Source organism: Podarcis liolepis (assembly GCF_965112155.1).
Source record: "Podarcis liolepis genome assembly, chromosome: 17".
Classification (NCBI taxonomy): domain Eukaryota; kingdom Metazoa; phylum Chordata; class Lepidosauria; order Squamata; family Lacertidae; genus Podarcis; species Podarcis liolepis.
This window is the reverse complement of record NC_139571.1, coordinates 21,164,734-21,179,548: the sequence shown is the minus strand read 5'-3', so window position 1 is coordinate 21,179,548 and position 14,815 is coordinate 21,164,734. Positions and strand designations below refer to the sequence as shown.

General features: G+C 41.9%; 1 protein-coding gene across 1 annotated transcript in view; it reads left to right on the top strand.

Moving 5' to 3' along the window:
- The window catches only part of LPAR1 (lysophosphatidic acid receptor 1), a 53,860-nt gene extending 39,253 nt beyond the window's left edge, over positions 1-14,607 (top strand). The window contains exon 4 of the mRNA XM_083482337.1: positions 12,030-14,607. Within this exon, the coding sequence (XP_083338463.1) occupies positions 12,030-12,331 (302 nt within the window). The 3' untranslated portion in view covers positions 12,332-14,607. The remainder of the gene's footprint in view (positions 1-12,029) is intronic.
- The last annotated feature ends 208 nt before the right edge of the window (positions 14,608-14,815 follow it).

Here is a 14,815-nt window from a genome sequence, read left to right as displayed (position 1 = left end):
ATTTACTTTAAATTTTAAAAAGGTGGTATATTGCTAAAGTGAATATTTGACTGGAGTGAGGGAAGGTTAGGTCATGACATGAGCATTCTGTGTTATCTGGCAGTGTGATGCTTTGTTGGCTTTAAAAAATAAAGATAATACTGTGTGTTAATGGAACCATAGGAAAGCAGCTGTCTTTCAGAGGTGACGAAGGCTCTGTGGCATTGCTACTCATAAAAAAAGAGAAAGATGTGGTGACAAGCTGTGAAACGAAACAAAACTAAAGGGCCAAGAAGATCTAATAATCTTTGGATATCCACACCAGCTCATTCTCACATGATCTGTCATTCAAAATTGTCCAAGGAACCATGGACAGTTGACATCTCATGCTCTTCTGAAATGAGGTTCCTCCAGCAATAGAGAGCCTATGGTACTTTCCCATGGAGCAGTTGACACAAGGTTTACAACAGGTGAGGATGCATCAGGGAAAGAAGTGTTGTTGTTGTTGTTGCTTAGTGGTGTCCGACTCTTCGTGACCCCATGGAACAGAACACGCCAGGCACTTCTGTCTTCCACTGCCTCCCACAGTTTAGTCAAACTCATGCTGGTAGCTTCGAGAACACTATCCAACCATCTCGTCCTCTGTCGTCCCCTTCACCTTGTGCCCTCCATCTTTCCCAACATCAGGGTCTTTTCCAGGGAGTCTTCTCTTCTCATGAGGTGGCCAAAGTATTGGAGCCTCAACTTCACGATCTGCCCTTCCAGTGAGCACTCAGGGCTGATTTCCTTAAGCATGGATAGGTTTGATCTTCTTGCAGTCCATGGGACTCTCAAGAGTCTCCTCCAACACCATAATTAAAAAGCATCAATTCTTCAGCGACCAGCCTTCTTTATGGTCCAGAAAGAAGTGTATTTCCTCCCAAATAAAATTAAGAGCTTTCAGAAAATGTCATAGGTGCAGTACAGAAGTGTAGCAATGATAGAAGTCTGGACCAGAGTGTGGGAAAACTCCTCAGTTCCATTGTGGGAATTCTAGGCAGAAGAGCCATATCAAAAATAAAGAGGGTGTGGCTGAATTGTAAGCTTAGGTACACATCATTAACATACATCCGCATACTATTTTCACGGGTATCATCAGTGCCAAGCAACTGAGAGTGTGTTAAAGCAACATTCTAAAGTCTTAGCAAATCTTGAGTCAGCCCTTGAACAGTTAATTCATGACCTCATGTTATTGTTTCAGTGTTTCTTATTATATTTGCCATCTAAATTGCAGGCAAGCCCACAAGGACATAAAAATTATTGTTCTATGAGTGGCAGCTACAATTCTAATGATAGAAACAGATGTGTAAGCTGCAGCGAGATTCCTTGGTGGCTGTATTTTTTGGCCTCTGTGCACTATGCTTCCCCCCCCCCCCATTTAGGGTGAATTCTTTTTGCACTCATATGCCTATTATTATTATTATTAATAGTAGTACTATTATTATTTAATTAACCACCATCCCTGAGATATAGCACAGCTCCAGAAGATTTTACTGAGTTAGGCAAAGCCTGAAGCTGGAGAAAAGGCATTCTTGAGTGGATGGCTGCTGAATAGAGAAGAACTATTTAATTTCTTTTTAGCTGGGTTTTTCATCAACAGTGCTTGTTATTTCAGCTCAACCAAGCATTAGGAGCCTCCATTGCTTTTCCACATGGCATAGCTGCTCTTACATTTAAAATCCCCTCTCTTTAGTGGAAAACTTCCATAGTAACTCTGGAATGCTAAGGAGTGCGTTGGGGCTTACAGGCTGTACCTGACCCACTTAAACCCCTCTTTAAAAATATATATCAAAATATCAAAAAATGAGTTGTAAAATGGACTGTTTCTAGAACAGAGACTGAATAAAGGCTTTCAAATAAGGAAAACTACTGCAGGGTCACCACTGAACCCATACATTCTTAAAGGAGATATTATTCTTTTCTGATATATTCCTCCTCCTTGCAGAAAATATTAATTAGAACTAGGTTGGCAGGAGCAGGGACCGAGCAACGGGAGCTCACCCCGTCACGGGGATTCGAACCGCTGACCTTCTGATAGGCAAGTCCTAGGCTCTGTGGTTTAACCCACAGCGCCACCAGCATCCCTTACTTGCAATTAAACATGCACAGGACTGCCCCTTTGTACCTTAGCTCTTGAGTCGCATCCTTGGCCGACTGCTAACGCTGTTCTTATATGGCAGGAGTGGGGAATGTTTCCAAGTGCTTATGGGCTGTGGCTCCCAGAATCCTTGACCACTGGTCATGCTGGCTGGGGGCCTGATGAGAGTTGGAGTCCAAACTTTGTGGTACAGTACTGAGTCCTTATATAAAAGCTCAGAAAGAGCTGGCTCTAAATATAGACCAATATGTGCTTTGGGTTGAATGTCAATATGACATGAAAGCATTAGTAAAATACGATACTTCAACAACACAGGGAAATGTTGGCAGGCCTATATTTTTAAAAGCAAGAAAGGTGGTTTTAATTTGTTCCAGTGCACAGGTTGCCTTATAGTTTGGGGTTTGTCGCTTGGATTCAAATCTACCCAGAAGTTCACTGGTACAAATGAAAACAAGGGCATCCCCGTCAGGAGCATGGAGATTACTCAAAGAGACTTGCTTTTGAATTTTGCCCTCGGGTCAAGTTCCCAGGCAGCACCAGTAAGGAATCTGTAATAATAATAGTAATAATAATAATAATAATAATAATAATAATAATAATAATAATAAATAATAATAATAATAATAATAATAATAATAATAATATAATATTGCTGAACTTTAAGATGGATTTTTTAAAAATAGTAGCAAATATAAAACTTAACGGTTTTAAAAGTAGCCCCCCTGCCCTGTGATGGATAAACTAGAGAAATGGCAAAGCTCTTAGATATATTTATCACACACTTGAGAAGTCAAATGTGAATAGTGCCTTTGAGCCAATTATTTCTGACTTTCACTTTGTGCTTCAGGTGACCTCTTGTGGCGAGCCATAGATCTTGCAATAACATGGTTGTGTTGCTGCTTCATTGCCACGGGGATTCTTCCAGCAGTGGCCCCCGATTTCAAAATATCTTTGCATTCACAGAGCTGGTGTATTTGTTGTCCTTAATGCAAAATTGGCAAATGTTTTGTAGTGTTTTGAATGTATTTGGATTAAACACTGAAAGGTGGTTTAAGCTATTCAGCTTGCCTAAGTTACATGTTTTCATCTGGGGAATGGTTTTAAAAAGAGGGTTGCTTGTCATTTTTCTGAAAATAGCATGCCCCTTTTAGACCATTGTTGTTTGCTGTGGGAAAATGTCAGCTCCATCAGTGCATTAAGGAGCAGCTTTAGATGGCAACCCTTTTAGATGTTGTGTTTTTACAGGGATGCGGTGCTTTCCAAAACAGTGCTTAGAAATGTGGAACCGCTGAGCATTGTTTGATTCAGCTATCAGTAAATTAATGGACCCAGTTCAACACTGTAGCTCAGAAGCGATGAATGGCTCCCTGAATTCCTTCTGCTCCCAGGCCTGTAATCTGCATCCTTCAATTGGCCTGCCTTTATTTTGGCTGATGCCTAATGAGTGGCAGTACTTTGGTTCGTGCCAAAGACAGAAAGTGCTGCACTAATTTCCTCATGCTCATTTTTCAACAACCACATTTTTCAGGTAGTAGTATCTCAGAAAGCTGGAAGATCATTCAGTGCAACTGCTTGCACTCACGCAAGATCCCTTATGCCTCAACATTTTAAATGAATTAGCAAGAGTATCCAGATGTATGGGTTGCCAGCACCAAGGGTGCTTGCAGCTTAATACTGTAGAGCAGGCATCCCCAAACTCAGCCCTCCAGATTTATTGGGACTACAATTCCCATCATCACTGACCACTGGTCCTGTTAGCTAGGGATGATGGGATTTGTAGTCCCAAAACATCTGGAGGGCCGAGTTTGGGGGTGCGTGCTGTAGAAGGACTGTACAGATGTTGTAAATGGGTTTTGGGCAACAGGTCCCCTTTTAAAACAACTGGCTGTATTTTCTGTGGAAAGGGTCTATCAGGATTAAGTGAGGGGAAAATACAGACTACCAGTTTGATGCCAACATATGGAAGCTGTGGGGAATTTCCATGCACGAGGAGCACCGATCAAACAATAAGCACCCATCTGGAAGCAACCAAACTTCCATTATACTGGAGGAGCTTATAGAGCAAGAAGTACATTGAGTTACACAAAAACACATGGCTAGGAGTAACAGCTAGGGTCTATTGTGTTCTGTGGCAAACTAAAACCTTAGAACTTCCAGCTTATCCTGACATCCGCCATTTTCCCTCCCACAAGGCCAGAACTGAGACAACCTTAAAGGAACCTATTCAGAGATGAGCCTTACTGAGTTTAATAAGACATGTAGTACAACTCTATACATACCCACCTGGAATTAAGTCACACTTCTTTAAACAGTAAGTGCACGTAGGATTGCAGTCTTATTCCACCCCCCCCCCAAAAAAAGCCCAATATTCTTTTTCTATGGCTGTTTCCCGTTATTGTGATTTCCCTCTGTGCTGCCGCCTGGTGCCGTTTCCCTCATTACGCAACTGGGGTTGCGGCTCTCATCTTGTTTCAGGCTGAGGGAGACGGCGTTTGTCCACAGACAGTTTTCCGGGTCATGTGGCCAGCAGGACTAAACCGCTTCTGGCACAACGGACAACGGAACACTGTGACGGAAAACAGAGCACATGGAAATGTCAGTTACCTTCCCGCCACAGTGGTACCTATTTATCTACTTGCACTGGCGTGCTTTTGAACTGCTAGGTTGGCAGGAGCTGGGACAGAGCAGCAACAGAGGAAGATAAAGAGGGGCAGCCCAGTTGCTTTAGTAAACCCCATTAACACTTTCACACAAAAATAGCTGAGGAAGGGAGAATTTTTTTGTGAAACTCAACCCTCTCTTTCCAGCTCACCACTATTCCTGATGTTCTTTAACTTGAGATTCCTCTACATTAACTATATCTCCTATTCTGGTGTATTTCAGGAGTATAGTCACATTGCCAGCAGAAATTGAAAACAGCAGAATAGTCCCCTTCTAACCCCAGTTGGCTGCTCATAGAGCATCAAATTAAAACTCGTGTCATAATCTATAGGCACCAACACTGGCCAAATGCCTCATATGCTTTAATGCCATATCTCAGACTTTTTAAATAGCATTTGCACTGAAGCAGCATAGCAGAGAAGTTGTTTAACTGATAAAAGATGATAAAGACACAAACACTTCCTGTTAGTGTCAGACTTTTGGCAGGGATGGGATTCCATGGGGACTGCATTATAGCTTTTGTAGTGGGTAAATGCTTCAAATTGTCTTGACAACAGCTGGGCCTCATTCATAACATTAGTTTCACATTATCTTTCTGGTTTTAGATACCATTGAAAACCCTGACTGTCCTAACTCAAATACTTCTGTCCTCTTTAAAGTTCCTCTGTTTATCTAAGCAGTTCAGTTTGTTAACTGAAGAATGAAAACTTACTTTGCCTGCGTCATTAAGAAATCCAGCCCTAGCATTTGAAGTGCTTTCAGTTTTCCCCAATTGATACTGAAATATAAATTCCATTCTAAGTGGCACCCTAAGAACTATGACTTTTTGCTCCATAAAAGAAGACTGTGTTAATGGGTTCTTTTAAAAAATAAAAATCATTACATGTACAGTGGTACCTTGGTACTTGAAAGGCTTGGCTCCCGAACAAATAGGCTCCCAAATGCCACAAACCCAGAAGTGAGTGTTCCAGTTTGGGAACATTTTTCAGAACCCAAATGTCCAACACTGCTTCCGATTGAGTGCAGGAAGCTCCTGCAGCCAATCGGAAGCCGTGTCTTGGTTTTCGAATGGTTTCGGGAGTTGAATGGACTCCCGGAACAGATTAAGTTCAAAGACCAAGGTACCACTATATGTGTGAAGCCTGTTACTTAGCTCAGCTCAGATGTGAGTGGTGTTGCCTAAGCTATACTGTGAACCTTAGAATATAATGTGATATGGTTTGTGCAGAAATCAGTGGCACAGCAGAGGGATATTCCCAGAACCTTATTTTGTGCAAAAACCGTCCCCTTAATACAATGTTTCTGGCTTCTCCGTATTTCTTTTTTAATGCTAAGCATGCTGATAAGTATTTTTGAGCGTCACTCCTGTCCCAAAACATGTGACGGAAATAAATGTTAGTTTGAAACATGGAGAAGAAACTCCCAAGTTGGATTTGTGGAAAAGCTTCAGGCATATTCCCCCCTCGCTCTGGGTGACTGGTCATTAGGGTCATGTTCACACGACTTTGCCTTGACCTGTGGGTTAGGCGCAGCCCAACTGCAGTCAGAGTATAAAGAGGTACTTTTTAATTGCTGCAACATATGTTCAAAGAACTGGTGAGCCCACAGTAGGCCAGATCTATTTGACAGGCAGTCTTGAGCAGGTGGTGAATGAATTAGGTAACCTATTTTATTTACATGTATTAATCCAATTGTTATCCCATCCATCTTCTCAAGCCTACATAGGGATCCTGTCAGCCCCAACTCAGCCATGCCCATTAGACTTCATTGCTTCTCTCCACGGATGAAGCTAATTGGTCCACAACTTTGGATTTGCAAACATTCTTCCCATGCCTTATTATCCCTTGTTTAGGAATCTGGAAGCAATGATGATAAAAACAAGATTCCTTTGGATTACAAGGATAAGACAGGCCTTGGAGCCAGGAGGTAGAAATTATGTAGGAGTAACTGAGCCCTTTCCAATGCTTCCCCCCCCTCCTCTTTTTATCAAAGCCTTGAAATAACTTCCCTTCTGCCATGCTCACCTTTAAGGTTTTCATTACCTTGGCACCATCTGTTCATTCCTTCTAGTTTTGCTTCATTGATTCCTTCTCCAAGCGAAACAAAAAAATAATAATCCTTTTTTGGTTCATGAAAAATGCTGATCTACTTTTCATGTTCAGGAATAAGGGATGAAATATTTTGGAACTGGGAGTAGCCTAGAATAGTAGACTCCCCGTGGTGTGTGATTTGGAAAGGGCAGGCACATTCCTGCGTCACCAGATAATCCTACCCCATAAGAAAAATAAAATGTGTCATGCTTGAGAGATACTTCAGCTGTTTGTTGGATAACTTTTCAAACAGACTCTTACCCTGTCATTTGAAATAAGAATATTGTCCCATTGCAATTAGTACAAGAGTTGAAACGGGATAGTTTTGAGCTTTTGGATTTCAGATTTCATATCCTTGGAGAACCCTTTGCATATTGTAAGCAAAAGAACCTCCACTATGTTCTATCTAGAGCACAAGCTTAAAGGTAAAGGTAAAGGGACCCCTGATCGTTAGGTCCAGTTGCAGACGACTCTGGGGTTGCGGGTCTCATCTCACTTTATTGGCCGAGGAAGCCGGCATACAGCTTCCGGGTCATGTGGCCAGCAAACCACAGCTGCGCACGGAAACGCCGTTTACCTTCCCGCTGGAGCGGTACCTATTGATCTACTGGCACTTTGACGTGCTTTCAAACTGCTAGGTTGGCAGAAGCAGGGACCGAGATTAAAAGATGACACTGGAAATGTAAAACAAAACCAAAAGAAAACAAGACACTTAATGGCATTCTACCTGCTACTTCATGTTTCAACTGACCCAGACCACAGTCACCATGTATTGAACACCTATAGAGATCCTCGATCCATAATATAGTAAAGCTGCAAGCATGAGTGATATAACCTGATTTAAGTGAGATACCAACTTGCATAGAACCTCACATGGGTTTTTCTCGCATCCCTGGTGCAACATTTAAATTGGGTCTTAGTTTGTCCACAGCAGTGGCCAGGCATGTTGAATCTAGCTGTCGTGTCATGCAAAGTGAGTCATGCCATACCATATATTTGCACATTGCGGGGGAAGAAACATAACAATGGAAAACCAGTCTTTCAGTCTGTTTGGTTTACAGAGCTGCTCTTCATGGAGCTGTTCTTATTCTGGGAACTGGGACCAGTTCCAGGTTTGAGTGGTCCCTAGGCATTGTGCTCTTGAGAAAGCCTCCTCATCTATCAGTAGGTCCTAGAGGATTTACTTGGCTGTGGCAGCAGCAACACTCTAAGTAGCCTCAGATCAATGTGATGTTGTGGTTGGAATGTCACCATATGTCAGGTGTGCACGCAGGAGCCAAGCCCTGTGACCAGTAGGACTTTGCAGGACTGGGGCCTTCCTAAGTTTGTTCTGAAGAAGCAAGGCGCGGCCTCACAGGTGAGGCCGATTGGTAACTCACAGCACCTGGTGGCAAGAGCCAGGAAGGGATATAAGGTCAGCATTTTCCCTTTGGCTCTTTGCCACAGCAACATGTTCCCTGCCTTGCTTCTTGATCCTCGGACCCTTGACTTCGTGACTCATTGTTTCCTGACCCTCTGACTCCTGGCTTCCTGACTCCTGGCTTCTGGAACCCCGTTCCTGCTCCGACGCTGCCATCTTGCCCTCAGTCCTGACGTCCCCTGCCAGGACTTTGATCACCCATGAACCGGACCGTGACACCATAAGACCTGGCAGACCATGGTTCCAGTCGCCATTCAGCCATGAAGCTCACTAGGTGGGCTTGGGCCAGTCATTCACTCTCAGCCTAACCTACCTTTGGGGAAGAGGACAGCTATGTATGCCAATGGACTGTCAGCAATGGGATCTGTCATGGCACTGGGCCCCTGGCAATTGAGCTGCTTGAATACCTCTGTTTTAAGGCTTCTGTGGGAATTAACCTGCAGTGTAGAGCCTTGTTCTCCAGCATCTCCATGCTGAGAGGTGATCCACTGAGGACCAAGACAACCATTTTGATCCTTTTCATATTTTTGGCCCAGGAGTCGGTAGCATGCTGTATTCTTTCAAATGCCTTATTTACGTATGGATTTCATTTCAAGATGGTTGCAGCTCTTGCTTTTCAGTAATGTGTTGAAATATTCGAAATCATATTTGAATTTTAGAGTTGGAATATATACCATGAGGGCCATCTAAGCCCCTGGAATGCAGGAATATTTTTCCCAATGTGGCGCTCAAACCCATGGCCCTGAGATTAAGAGTCTTGTGCTCTATCAACTGAACTATTCCTATGCATACACCACCAACAACCTTCTTGTTATGTTACCTCTGGCTTGCTTAAACAGTTCAATACAGCAATTTCCTTCAAGGAATAGCTAAATCGCCTCCCACCCCCAAAATGTGGGGACAATAGGTAATCTTGCTTATCTTTATTGCAGGTATTTTAATAGATGTTGAGAAGCTGTGCTGCAGAAATCCACATAGTAGTTTTGAAGGGGTATGTTCCCAAGTCAAATAATAAATTAGATTTTTGCTCACTTATAGTAAGTGGCCATCTGTTCAGAATCTTGGAAGGTCAGTCCTTGACAGAATCATTCATTTCATATGGCCACCTCTGCAAAAGCATGTAAAAAGGAAAATCTGATTAATGCAAGAGTACCAGGGTTACTTTTCTCACAGCACTCAGGAAAAATGGCATTATTATGGCTAGAGGAGAATTTTGTTTGGTCTGCATATGTGACGAGGCTGGAGAAAGCAAGCTTAGGTGTAGCGGAGCAGGCATAAACACACCTGTAAGGAATATTTTGAGTGTGGCTATTGGTTTGTAGGAGGGCGCAGAAAGAGAGAGGCTGTCTTCTATCCTACCCTATGATGAGCTGAGGCTATTCGGGCCAAGAGGAGTTGAAGACACTGCCATCTGGCATAAAAGGGGCTGCAAACACCCTGAGGTTTAGGGGACCATACCGCAGCATATTTGGGCAAGCTGAATGAATATACAGGTTGGAACATTCCTACCTTTTAGATTCCACACTTATCCAAATTTTGCGATGCAGTTATTGGCAGGGGAGTGGGGGGTGGGACGGGACACCGAAATGTCGTTTGTATTTTAAATGGCGTATTTTGGGATAAAATACCTTTAGAAATGCGTGTGTTGAGATAAAATACATGTGTAAAATGTATTTTGCGATAAAATGCAAATTTAAATGTGACTTTTCATGCTTTACTTTTTAATTCGCATAAGTGGTACCTCAGGTTACATACACTTCAGGTTACATAGGCTTCAGTTACATACTCTGCTAACCCAGAAATAGTGCTTCAGGTTAAGAACTTTGCTTCAGGTTGAGAACAGAAATCATGCTCCGGCGGCACAGCAGCAGCAGGAGGCCCCATTAGCTAAAGTGGTGCTTCAGGTTAAGAACAGTTTCAGGTTAAGTACGGACCTCCCGAACGAATTAAGTACTTAACCCGAGGTACCACTGTATTTATGAGGAAACAGGACGGAAGTGAACCAACCTGTACAAAACTGACGCGGATCAGAAATAGACCGATATGACTATCCCTGCTTCTCCCCCATTCCATCAAATCCCATGTTCCACTGAATGTGTCTTGCAAACTTTCCCTGAAAGGCATATGAAATGGGTTCATTCCTACTTTGAGGCTTGTTTGTTTACTCAAAAGTTTTCTAAACTACCTTTCACCAAAAATGGTCACAAGGAGGTTTACAACACGTATTTTGGAATACGGTTTGTCTGTTTGTTCTCTGTAGGTTTAGCCACTTCTTGAGGCATGAGAGTTCCCAATGGGGGTGGGGGGAGGTCTTCGACAACTTTGGGATGCTGGCCACCATTTTGAATCAAAATGGCAGACCCAAAGATGACTTTGGTGTAGCTTCAGCCAATTTTTGGCATGACAGGTCCAAACTTATAAATTACACTGTCCATTTAAAAATCGTAGTATTTTTTATTATTATTTTTTGCTTCTAAAAATACCTGGGCAGCACCAAGATACTGGATTCTTACCACAGACTTAGATTCAAATCCCTGCTTAGTCCTGAAGCACTCTGTGCTAATCAATATCTCAGCCTAGCCTACCACACAAAGCTGAGGATTAACTGGTCTTCACTCAAAGTAGACCTGTTGGAAGTAATGAACATAACTGAATACCATGTGTGGCACTGAGCGCCTTGGAGGAAAGGCATAATATTTAAAACGTGGTGAATGTGTTCAGAATATGTGGATTGATAGATAGATAGACAGATAGATGGACAGATAAAACTTTATTCGCATTAGCCAATGGCCATAGCAACAGTAAAGCATCACAGTATATGCAGAAAAGGTGTGCTCCCCATGACCCCGTGGACTGGAAGATAAGGCCCAAATATTTGAAAACTTTGACCTGTTCATTTGGCTGATTGTCCATATGCCAACTGTGGGGCCTATATTTTCGTGAGAGAACCATAACTTTGGTTTTCTGATAGTTTACGGCCAGGTGTTCTCTCTGGCAATACACTGAGAATTCTCTTATCAATCTTTTTAGGCCTATTTTTGTTTGAGATAAGAGAACTGCATAATAATAATAATAATAATAATAATAATAATAATAATAATTTATTATTTATACCCCGCCCATCTGGCTGGGTTTCCCAGCCACTCTGGGCGGCTTCCAGAAGAATATTAAAATACTGTGATACATCAAACATTAAAAGCTTCCCTAAACAGGGCTGCCTTCAGATGTCTGGTAGTTGTTGTTCTCTTTGACATCTGGTGGGAGGGCGTTCCACAGGGAGGGCGCCACTACCGAGAAGGCCCTCTGCCTGGTTCCCTGTAACTTGGCTTCTCGCAGTGAGGGAACCGCCAGAAGGCCCTCGGTGCTGGACCTCAGTGTCCGGGTAGAACGATGGAGGTGGAGACGCTCCTTCAGGTATACATCAGCATATAATAGTACAGAGATTGGTTCTGAGGCCAGTTTAGGGGCATGGAACTCTGGAGATGTTAGACACTGGACCATGTCGCTTATGTATATGTTAAAGAGTGCCGGAGCTAAAATGCATCCTTGCTTGACACCCTTTGTGGCTGGTACAGATCCTGTAAGTTGGCCATTTGTAGAGCAACACACTTTCAGCACAGTGTCTTTATATAGGCAGTTAATCAGATATAATAATCTTTTGTCTATGCTTGAGGTGTTCAATTTAGCCCATAGTCTTACTCGTGAGATATTCATATATATTATTTCTCCCTCTTCATTCCAGGTGCTTTTATAATCTGCTGGACTCCAGGATTAGTCTTGCTGCTCCTCGATGTTTGCTGCCCACAGTGCAATGTCCTGGCATATGAAAAATTCTTCTTGTTACTTGCTGAATTCAACTCTGCCATGAACCCCATCATCTACTCTTACCGGGACAAGGAAATGAGCGCCACCTTCAAACAGATCCTTTGCTGTCAGCGGAACGAAAATGCCAACGGCCCAACAGAAGGCTCTGACCGATCTGCCTCATCGCTCAACCACACCATCTTGGCCGGAGTGTGTAGTAATGATCACTCTGTGGTTTGAAATTGAACTGAAAGGGGGGTTTTTTGTTTTTCTTTTTTTAAGGAAACAAAAACAAGACACCCACACATGAGAATTTAGTGCTGGGTGGATTACTAGTTATAAAACAATTGACAACATTGTTGGAGGTCTTGGAAGCAAAGGAAAATAACAATTTTACTAAGCTCTACTTTAATCACTAATGGACGATAGTACTTTATTCACCAGTGCCCAGTCCACAAAAACTGCCCAGTCTTTAGAAGCCTCACTGTTGTTTTGTTTTTATCTTCTGCATGGTGAAAGTAGAAAACAAGCTACTTACACTGGGAAGCTGACAAACGTTTGGGAAAGCCATTTTTAAAGCTACTCATAACTAGCCTTCATCAGATGATATTTTTGTGATGGTCCTAACTGAAAGCATCTCCAATTAATTAAGCTTAATAACTGCTTCAGTGCCTTCTCATTTAGAAATTTAGGCTTCCTCGTTGTTGTTGTTTTTAAAATGCATTTCATTAATAATTCTCCCCATCAGCATGCTTTGTGATGGACATTTTCAGGGCAAGGACAGAAACCTGTTGTAGCCGTCATTTTTATTTACACTGCCAATAACAATGAAAAACACCCGTTTTACTACTACAGTTGTCAATATAGCGGCTGGGAAATGAATGTCTTTCCCTTGATTTACTAGAGTTTGGAAGCAGGCTTGTTACAGATATGGATGTGCTTAATTCTCACACTGAAATCGATGGGAATTGAGAGTTGTTTGGTAACTGGCTATATTGCCCTCAAGACATTTACCATTCTTTAGTAAAGAATTAAGCAATCTGCGTGACATATACTGGAAGTTTTAAGAAGTTTCTCATGGCCAGATCTTATGGTGGATTATAAAATTCTGAAAGAGCCACCTTCAAATTGGCTAAGGTGAAGCATGACCATGTGTATGTTTTTTAAGTGTATTTGTAGTGTCAAGTCTTCTAATTAAAGGGATTTTACTTTTGGGGAAAAGTAAAACTTTTTTTTAAAGAAGGAATTTTCTTCGCTGTTTTGCACAGAGTGGGAGATATTTCTTTTTGATTTTTCATATTGCTTAGGGCTGGGATGTATGTGGCCAGTTTTCCTCCTACTCGCCCTAAAAAAGCCTGTGACAGGATTGAGGGGGATGACAGATTTATCTAGTTTCGGTGGGGAATGCTTAATCTAGTGGGGATATCGCCGTCTTTTCTTTATTTATAAATCCACTGGCTGTGAGAATGGCAACAGCAGGCCTCTCTCCACTCATGCCAGGACTGGATTTCATATTCTGTTCATTGAGGTTTAAGTTTCAAATGGCAGTGGGTAGAGAGATGGAATTTACCACCACCATCACCCTCACAGACAGTGTATTTTAAGATGAAGGAAAAGGCAATCTTACTATGGTAGGCAACTCTCGCCGGAAATCAGATGAACCAATTCAGTCACCCCTCCCCGCCCACACACACAAAAAAGTCACCCCACATTTGCTACCTAAGAAAGAGGTGGCAAATTCTGAGTGCTTTTGCACCTCGGCCCTAATTTTCCTTGTCATCCAACTATTTCCTTGACTCAAAGTCCAATTTGTTTGGTTTTGATTTTTGTTTTACAGGCAACATAAATCAGTATCACAATGAAAATGTGTTAGTATTCCGTTCCTACAAACAAGATTTGTTATTTAGAAAAATGGATTTAGAGTTAAGCCTTTGCTTTTGTTACTGTAATCTCTTGATGGAGATTAAATATAAAGAGCTCTCTATAGCAAAGGCTAAGGGTTAAAAAAAAAGGAAAAAAGAATTTGGGACCGTTGTGATATTGGTGTAGCTCGCTACATCAGTAACAAATTTGCAGGCCTTCTGTGCTGAGAATCTGCATACATCGGACAGAACATTTGCTTGAGACCTTTGCTTAAAATAGATCCCTCATTCTAATGTTCTGGAGCAACACATTCAAGATAGTACCATGTTTGTGAGGTAGAGTATGTAGATTTCTAAGAACAACGTATAGCAATGTCAAAAAGGTAAAGAGTATGTACAAACATAGAATATTTAGTGATATCCTAAGTGAAAGTAACAGAGAAGTGTGGCTCATCCTACCAAAAGGTACCCAGAAATCACCTGCCAGTTAACCAAAAGTTTGTGAGATGGCAAATATGAAATGAAATTAAAAGCAATGAACCCATTGTTCTTTACTTATGTAATTTGCCTAATGAAGAAGTCAGACTGTTAGAATTTTTTTAAAAATGCCCTCCATGCTAAGCCACTAATAAAGTTCTCTCGATGAATATGTAATGTTTGATGTACATGTGCCTGTCATCATTCACTGGATTTGTTTGGCATCCCTCAACTAAGCAGAACTAAAATGTTCCTCTATACTACAACTATAGAAATCGTATAAATGGCTTAGAAGCCACTTTGGCAATTAAGCAGTTTATAAATAAGTAGAAAAGTAGTTATATCCAGAACAGTTGTGGCAATAAGATGTGTAGGCAAGACTCTA